Source organism: Crocodylus porosus, unplaced genomic scaffold, assembly GCF_001723895.1.
Source record: "Crocodylus porosus isolate Cpor-Errol unplaced genomic scaffold, CroPor_comp1, whole genome shotgun sequence".
NCBI lineage: Eukaryota > Metazoa > Chordata > Crocodylia > Crocodylidae > Crocodylus > Crocodylus porosus.
In genome coordinates, this window is record NW_017728931.1 from 75,219,773 (window position 1) to 75,229,430 (window position 9,658).

At 41.7% G+C, this 9,658-nt stretch overlaps 1 protein-coding gene across 4 annotated transcripts in view; it reads left to right on the forward strand.

Annotated features, from left to right (window-relative positions):
* Nucleotides 1-9,658, forward strand: part of OSBPL8 (oxysterol binding protein like 8) — a 139,068-nt gene that overhangs the window by 61,388 nt on the left and 68,022 nt on the right. For 3 of the 4 annotated variants that reach the window (XM_019543184.1, XM_019543178.1, XM_019543179.1), the window contains one exon: nt 1,561-1,698. In XM_019543184.1, coding sequence (XP_019398729.1) covers nt 1,608-1,698 — 91 coding nt within the window. In that variant the 5' untranslated portion in view covers nt 1,561-1,607. Of the gene's footprint in view, nt 1-1,560; nt 1,699-9,658 lie in introns of those variants that run through there. The other variant, XM_019543181.1, reaches the window with a different exon arrangement.

A 9,658-nucleotide genomic window follows, 5' to 3' on the forward strand; every position in this document is an offset into this window, starting at 1 on the left:
CTTCCAGTCATCTGGCACCTGGCCCGAGCACCACGTGTGCTCATAAAGCCATGCCAAGGGCCCTGCAATAACCCCTGCTAGCTCCCTCTATCAAAAAGAACAGGTATGTATCCTCTGGCTTATCAAGATTAATGGTGGTAGATGCCAAGGAGGGTACTGAACAGAAGATGGATTACTTGACTGTTTGTATATTCTTCCTCTAACGCATTCACTCCTGCTACTGTTGGACTGGACTGGGCTAGATGGATCATTGGTCTTGCCTAGTATGGCACTTACATTGTTATGAAGTAAGGCATCAGTTATCTGTTCTCTGGAGTGTTGTCTGGTATACTGAGCTCCTGAGCTTGACACGAGTATAAAGGCAAGCTTCTCTGGCAGGCAGTGTGAGAGCGGAAGAGGCATTGGGGCGGGGGGCATACAGTAGGGAGAGAGTCACTAAGGAAAGGCAGCAAGTGGGCAGGTTGCAGAGAGGGAGGGGCAGGCAGAAAGGAAGGAGGCACAAGCACAGGGCAGGTAAGCAGCAAAGGTAGCAGGGGTGACAGGTGGCAGAAGGGTGAGCAGGGGGTAGGAATCTGGCACCTACCTTCCTACAACAGCAGGGAGAGTCTGTGTGGGCAGGGGTGGGGGGGAGAGGTTGAATTTAAGATGACCCTTAGTAATTAGATTTTTGTACATGGAATATTAGAATTCCATGTATAGAATCTAATTACTAGGGGATTATCTTAAAATCAAAGTCACTTTGAATTCAGACAAATATAATAACCTAGTATGTTTTATAAGAGGGTGGGAGGGGGAGAGAGAGAGCGTTTTCTCTCAAGCTGTTGACCTTTGGTAGCTTTCACAGGAGAAACATTTATTTTACTTCTGTGTATTACTACTTATATCTGTCTCTTGCCTGTTCCTCTTTCCACCCTTTGCTAGAAATCTAAGCTTCTCGCAGTGAAATGCATCTCTTTTGCATTGGATTTACCACTGAGGAATGCTTCTTGGGCTAGTGAACTTCATGCAGGGTCTGGATGCATAAGATACTTGTGTGGTCAGCTGGGCCATGGCTTGCCACAGAAGCAGGAAAGGAAACTGGATTTTTAAAAGCTATACAACCCTCTCTAACATCAGGGTTTCACAAGGGGCAGCTGTGGAGGATTCATATAGCCTCCCTGACTCCACTATTCCTCTTCTGTTGTTGTTTCCTGAGCCAGTCTTACAATGTGGCATAGCTAGGACTTAAAGTAAGCAGGGCACCAGCCCTGGCTGACTTTTTTAAGAGGGGACTACTATTCTGGCACCCCCAGGCAGTCTGCACCATGCCACATCAGTTTGTGCATGGGAAGATGAGACATTTTGGCACTACCTGTCATCTTCTTTCTTCCTTCCCTGGACACTTAACTTAGCATGTTAAGGAAGTGAAAACATCTGTAGGTTAGAAAACTAAGGTTTCGTAGACTGAATCTGAATGGTAGCTTCTTAATGATTAGAAATTTCATTGTTGATGGTTTTGTGGGGGTATTTTTGTTCTACTTTTTATCACTTGGTTGAAGTGATGTAATTTTTATATTTTAGCTGTTATAACAAACAGCGATGAATCGCATATTCTGACTCCAGGAAAGATGAGCCAACGCCAAGGGAAGGAAGTCTATCTCACTCCAACCAAAGAGCTACTCCAGCCATCACTCAGTCCAGGAACCGTCCACAGCCATGGTAAGAGATGGGTATCTGTTTCTGTTACTAAAGGGTTCAAAATGTTCAAGACCTATTTCCAACGCATTAATCAAACATTAATTCTTGACTATATACTGTTTTCTAAAATGGAGAATTCAGAAAAAGGAAACCTGCTGAAGAAATCTGTTAAGAACATTGTCTTAAAACACTTTAGACAATCATGCGGGAAAAACTAGTATTTTTTTTAATGGATCAGTTTAATGTGTTGCCTTCTGCTAGCCAAAACGTTACATGTACATCCTCATACCATTTAAGAATAAAGGTGTTAATTGCATAAAAACATGGTATATGGCACACAGTCTCATATAAAGTATGCTATGACTCTTGTTGCAAAATAATCTATGCTTGACAGTGAATAAAATAAAATGGACAACATGTAATTCAGTGACTGTTCTTCATGTTTTGTTTGTATAGTTCTATTTTTGTGCAGGACTTCATATTGACTATATTGCATTAATAAAAATATTTCAAGGAAGTAAATAATGCAAGAGAAGATTATTGTTTGTGTATTGTACCGAGTGGCACTTGGAAAGGCTGGATTGTTGGAGAATCTCATGCGGGGGTGTTTATTTTCATCTTAATTCACAACAGCGTCTTCCTGGAACATCTTTTGTCAGTTATGACAGTTGATGTAAACTTGCTTTCCAACAGATACAGACTTAAACAGTGGATTTTAGAGGCCATTTTAAAATACTGACTCAAATTATTTTATCCAAGTGTAGCAGGCTTACCTTTTCGGTAAACCTGCTACAACCCAGGCTTACCTTGGGTTCAGTCCAGGATCAAGGGTCTCTGTTTGATTCGTGGAGCCCACCTACCAATCTGGAGGCAGCACAAAGGAAGCAATGCCCCACCCTTTTCCAAAGGGAGGCGGCAAGGAGCAGCTGGACCTGAATTGGAACTATACCAGCCAGGTCCAGAGAACTTTGGGGGTGGAGTCCCTGAAGAGTGTACAAGGGGAGCGTGCTCAGCAGGTTGGGATGAAGGGCTCCAGAGGCTGCCATCCTCGGGACTGTGCTTGAGCTTCAGTGGTGGGCAAATCGGCGTGTGGGGATCAGGCTCTAGGAGCCACTCAAGGCGGCTTGAGCCTGCAAACCCAGCAAATGGCTGGACAGTCAGCGTGCAGATCAGCGCATGGAGAGCTGGCCCTGGGAGCAGCTCACAGCTGCTCAGGCCTCATCCGGTACGCAAGTTGGCACCACCTAGCAAGCAGGCTGAGTGACCAGAACCCTGCAGTGTGGCTCCACTTCTAACTAAAAGAGCCCCAGTGCCCGGAGCAGGGCCCGGGAAAGGGAAGAACTGGCAGTGTGAGACCGGGGAGTCCAAGCCTGCAAGGGTACCTGTGAGAGAGAGTCCTGGGTACCTAGTGCAGGGTGCCGGGCCAAAGGCGCTACTGGGGAGAGGCTCTTGTGGGATCAGCCACCAGGGGACAAGCCTTGCCTTCTCCAGAGAGGAAGCATGAGTTAGTGGGGAAGCGGGCCCTGCAGAGGAGGCTGACATGGGTGAGGAGGGTCTGCAGCCTCCATCCTTCATTGCGGGAGGGACGTGTCCACATTCCAGAGCCCTGAAGGGGAAGGGCTTCAGGAAAACCCCTCGGGAAAGCACTGAGTGCACTCCCTATTTTGAGGTGGTTGTGTTAAGGGCTATATAGCTGGAGGTATTCTTTAAGAAGGTTTGTATGGTTTATGTGTTTTAATGTCTCAGTGTGTATATTTGTATTGTTATTTGTGACGGTTTAAAGAAATATTTTGCTTAAGTTACTTGGGTTATATAGATTAATATCCCTATGTGTTAATTGTGTTGTATAGGTTGTAAGTTGTTTGGTTCATATTTGGTATTATGTGAATTGTGGAGTATTATATATAGTATTATATGTTAAGCCTTGTAAATATTCTGTTTTATATTAAGCGTCTGTATTTTTATTCTTGTAATAAATTGTACGTAGTTAAGTATTTGGTTGCTCGAGTAGCTGACCCTTTCCTCAGCACCCTGCCTGACTACCACCCCTGTCATCGGAGCGCAGGGCACACACCCTGATTGGATGATGTAATTACTTCTGATTTGATCACTTAAATGCTGCTGAAATGTAATTGTACTGTTCAGTGAGGAGTTACAGCAACAATAGTTGTAGATTCATAGATGCTAGGGTTGGAAGGGACCTCAACAGATCATTGAGTCTGACCTCCTGCCCTGGGCAAGAAAAAGTGCTGCGCCAGATGACCCCAGCCAGGTGCCTATCCAGCCTTCTCTTAAAGACCCTCAAGGTAAGGGAGAGTACCACCTCCCTTAGAAGCGCATTCCCTTACCATGAAGGTCTTCCTGATGTCTAGCTTAAATCTGCTCTCTGTCAGTTTGTGACCATTGTTCCTTGTTACCCTAAGAGGCACCGTGGTGAACAGAACATCTCTGATCCCTTGCTGCATGCCCCCCTAATGAATTTGTAGGTGGCCACAACATCACATCTCAGCCTTCTCTTGCGGAGGCTGAAGAGATCCAGGTCCCTTAATCTCTCCTCATAGGGCTTGGCTTGCAAACCCCATACCATACAAGTGGCTCTCCTCTGGACCCTCCCGAGGTTATCTACATCCTTCTTGAAGTACAGCACCCAAAACTGGATACAGTACTCCAACCGTGGTCTGACCAATGCTGCATGAAGGGGAAGTATCATTTCCTTGGTTCTGTTTGTCATGCATCTGCTGATGCATGATAAAGTGTGGTTAGCTTTGAGGATCTCGTCACACTGACTTATGTTCATCTTGGAGTCCACTATGATTCCAAGATCCCTTTCTGCTGCTGAGAGGGTCATTCCCCAACCAGCAGGTGTGCTGGATATCTTTATGCCCTAGATGCAGCACTCTGCACTTGTCCTTGTTGAACTGCATCCTATGGTGTACTGTCCACTTTTTCCAACCTGTCCAGGTCCACCTGCAATCATTCCCTGCCCTCCAGTGTGTTCACTTCTCCCCACAATTTAGTATCATCTGCAAACTTGGACAGAGTACACTTCACACCCACATCCAAGTCACTGATGAAGTACAGCTCCAAGGATAAGGGGAAATAAGGGTCACTTGAGTTGATTCCTGAAATCAGATTGAAACAAAATATAGTAAGCTGGGAAAGCAAAACATTCTATCTTGAGGTTTTCATTGTACAAGCTTACAACACAGTTGGTTGCTGAAAACTGTCTTAAGTGGAAGCTTTGTTTCTTATGGGAAAATTTGGTTCCGAAGTATGATGTTATAAATGCAGGATTGGTTACTGAACCAAGGCCCAATACCCTGTTTTTCACCAAAAATACCCAAGAATTTTGTATTTGATCAATTATAGATTAATAATATAGCTACATTTAATGTATTTATATTGTAAATAGCAATCATGTTGATTTAGAGGGACTTCTTTGAGGTGACTTTGCTGGACTTTTTGAAGGGTTCTTGGCTGGAGTCTTCTCAGGAGTCCTGGCTGCAGGTTTTTTCTGGAGTCTTGTCTGCTTTCTTCAAGTGTCCAAGGGAGTTTGGACAGGTGTTGTCCAGGGAGATGAGTGGTGCAGCGAACTTGTTCGCTGGCATGGTGTTGTGTTGGATTAAGTGTTCCAAAGTCGAAACTGACATTAGAAAGTTGAAGCAGGATGTCAATTTATAAATGCTGTAAGTGCAAAAAGTTGTAACTCAATGTTGTAAGTCAAGGACTGCCTTTAACTATATTTTCCGTTTTGTGTACTATTCATAAAGTCATACTTGTGAAGAACTCTGAAAAGAGACGTTTGTCATTTCATGCAGAAATAATACTGCTTTATTGTTCTCTTCTGGTTAAGGCTTTTCAAAAACTATATTGTACTGATATTCAGTGCTGCTGACTGCTAGTTCTGGAGTATTTTATAAAGGCTGGTATCTATCATTGCCACTGGAATACAATATCTCTCTTGATTTGTGCTGTAGTCTGAATGTAATCTGGAAATGGTTTCTGTGTGTAAATTACTGTAACTTGGTTTGATGGTTTAAATAACACTGACCTTTAACAATCAATGTTCTGTGTGCTCTGTTTCCACTTGGACTAGTAATGCAGTAACTCAATGTACGTGCACACACACGTGTGTGTGTGTGTGTGTGTGCGTGAACATCATGTGAACTGTGCGCACTTAAATATTTAGCTTCTTATTTAAGGCTTTTTCTTTTTAATGATGCTGATACAAATGGGTTCATTAAAGCCTGATAGAATATAGTCAGTCTTTGTCATTCCTGTTGTAAGTTTAAAACCCAGTAGGTCTCTCTTGGACATGGTAGACTGCATGGTACACTAAAGAATTTATCACTTTAATAGTCAGTTCTTCTCTCTCATCATCATCCTGGTCTCTTACTGGTTCAAGTGCTTATAGCATAAGGTTCTATTCTGTGCCTGTATTGTGTAGTGCTATGGAGTATCCATCACTTCTAGTTACTGTACTTTGCCTCAGCAGTACAAATAATTCATTATTTTGTCTGAAATTAATCGACTGAAGAAAACTAGCAAGAGCATGGCTGTATTGTTCTTGTAATCTTACGTAAAAAAAATTAATTCAGTGCTTGTGAAGGGTGTAGTGTCAAGTGCAGTCTGTCTAAAACCCTATTGTAAACAAAAGAATGTATATGGGATGGCTCCCTCGGAGTTCTCCCAACATGCTTCAGTTCTAGCATTTATGAACTTGTCACAGGGGGAATTTAATACAGTCTTTCCTTAGCTGATCCATAGCCTGTCTACGAAGAAACAAGCTAATTTTAAGGGTGGGGGTGGCCTGTGGTGTGTATGCTGTAATAATTGCCTTGTGGATAGCTGTATTGCTTCAGCAAGTAAGTCCCAGGTAACTTTATAACATTAAAAATAAATAAATAAGCTACTTTTTCCCTAAGCAGGCAAATTACCTAGAAGTTAAAACATGTACATCCAGAAAGTTGCTTAGACTTCAGAGAAATATTCATTTAACAAAGGTAGTGACAGGACTTAATGCTTCCCAACAATCAGGAAAATATTCAAGGGAAATTGTAAAGAGCAGTTAATTCCAGTGGTTTTACCAAAACTGCTTGTGCTGTCTGTTTGAAATAAGCTTTCATAAATACTGGAATGGCCTCTTAATTTACAGCATATTGTCGCATTAAATTGCAACAACTTGAGGCACAACGTACATCACAATATGAAATTTAAGCTTCTATATTAAGCTTCTGTGCAGTGTAAACACATGATTTTCTAATCCATTTTATTGTGAAGGACTTTTTTTAAATGTACATTTTTATTAACTTTTACTCTTCTGTGGTGGCTCCTCAAAAAGAATGGTACGTCCTATTTAGCCTACAGCTTGTTTAAACAAATGGCATATGAAACAATTGATCGCATGTCCAATGACTTCAGAAGAAAAAAAAAACCTAGTCGCCATATTTCACTCTTATTAAATCTGTTAGTTTGCTCTGCCATTAAAAAAATAAAATACTTTGCAAGTTGAGACATGCAGAAACCAAATTGTATAAATAATGTAATATAACTTTGCAAAATAAATATAAATAGCTGCGTGCATTCACAAACAGTTAAGGGTGGAGTTTAACAAGTGCCTAATGGATAGGAGCAAAAATTGTCTGAAAAGTGCTTAGTTTCTGAAAACCGCATATTTGTTTTTAGTAGTTATGAAGTTTGAGTTGCTTATTATGTACCTGCAGCTTAAAAGTAGCAGTCACAAAATAAAGGTTATATTTGACTTAGACCTATTTATAAAGGCAAATAAAACGTTGTTTTAGTTCAGTTTATGATGATCCTGTGGCATGCCTTCTGGTGTACACAAGTAGCTTGTTTGTGGGGGGGGTTCTGCATGAGATCTAAACTTTAAGACTGTCAGCTATCATATTACATTTATCTCTTGAGTTTGTAATAAAGCAGTCTATTTTTGAGAATATTTTGGATTTTAAAAATAAATACCATTTTAGTCTTAGAAATAAGTTGAGAATATATTAAGCATTTTTGGAGGAGTACGGGATTGCAATGAAATTGACTGCAGAAATGTTGGGATTCTGTGACGGTGCTAGAACCTAATACATTTTCCAAAGATAGCATTGTACTGGATGTGTGACATGAAGTGAATGCCTTATTCATGGGATTGTATAACCAGAAAAAGACTGAGAAAATCATTAAGTAAACTAATTCTGTAAGTGAAATAAATTCTGAATTGCCCAGTGCGGGGTAGGTGGGTTGGGTTTTTTTGTTGAATATTTTTTTCATGATGCTTTGCTTTTAATCAGGGGTTCTTTTTATGAGTCTGTCTGATCAGCAAGCTGCAGTAAAGTTTCATTTTAAGAGGAATTACTTGAAAATATAAAGGTAATAGAACATAATTCTAGACAAAATAGAAATCAAATGACAGCTTTTAAAGTAATACTAAGCTAGTTGAAGATTTTTTTTTTTATATTTCTCTTCCTTTTTTCCTTGTCATTTGCTGTTTTTAAATGGTTTAAACTTTGAAAGAATCTGTAATCAGTACTTCAAAATGGTTTTTCATTTCTAAATGTTCAAGGATAGCTGCATTAAACAACTCTTCTAAGCTATGTTGCCTTTGTCTTTGCCTTTTGCAGAAACGTAGTGATGCTGTCAGGCACTTGTGTATTAAATACTGCAAAAAATATTTTAAAATAGTAAGGCTGCAACATACAGCCTTTCTGCCACCACAGTTTTTATGGCAGCACAAAGTGTGAGCAAATAGATTTCTTTGTCTTAGCCCTTTGTGAGCATACCAGTTCCTAGCCACAATTTGTGCTACTTCTTTGTGTCCATCATCTGTTCACGTACGGCAGGAGAGAGTAGGCAGCTGTGCCCTGGTAAGTGCTCCCAGGGCTTCCAGGATATGATCCTGGGACCCCAGGAACCCCTCTTCAGGGCAATTCCTAAGGTCTGCATCTGCAGCAGGATTCCCAGGGCACATGATTCTCTCTGCCATGTCCTTAGTTGGGGCATGGCACTCATAACTATTGTCTTGGCATTGGGTCTCAGGAGTAGCAGGGGCCCAATGCTGAAGGACAACAGCCCCAGCAACATCTTTAGATGCTAGTGAAGCAGATCTGCTCCAAACAGGCATCCTATGTGAAGGTGCAGGAAGATCAGAGAAAGTGTGGGTCCTTTTACTGAATGGGGGAGGCAACCTAGAGATGTGTTAAGGGTAAGGCTGAAGTGCTGAATGCCTTTTTACCTCAGCCTTCGCAAGCAAGGTCAGCTACCAAGCTACTGCATCTGGCAGCAGAGAGGAGGTGAAGAGCCAACAATAGTAAAAATAGGTTTAGAGACCATTTAGAAAAGTTAGATGTGTACAAGTCCAGGGTGCAGAGGGAGTTGGCTGATGTGACTTGCAGAGCTGTCAGCTGTTAACTTTGAGAACCCATGGCAATTTGGAGAAGTCACGGATGATCAGAAAAGGACAAATATATAGTGCCCATCTTTAAGAAAGGGAAGGAGGAAGACCCAAAGAACTACAGATTTATCAGCTTCACATCAATCGTTGGAAAAATCATGGAGCAGATCCTGCATGAATCCACTTCTAAGGAACAGTCAGCATGGGTTCACCAAGGACAAGTCATCCCTGACCAACCTGATTTACCTTCTATGACAAGATGACTGGCTTTGTGGATGTGGAGAGAGCAGCAGACTTTACATACTTTGCATTTAGCAAGGCTTTGGATATGGTCTCCTACAATGTTTTCACAAATTAGCTAAGAAAGCATGGGTTGGACAGAAGGACTGTAAGGAGGATAGAAAACTAGCTGGCTTGTCAGGCTCAGAGGGTAGTAATTGGTGGCTTGATGTCTAGTTGGCAGCTGGCATTGAGTGGAGTACCCCAGAGGTCGGTCCTGGGGCTAGTGCTGTTCAGTATTTCCATAAACAATCTGGAAGATGGGATAGAGTGTACCCTCAGCAAGTTTGCAGATAATACCAA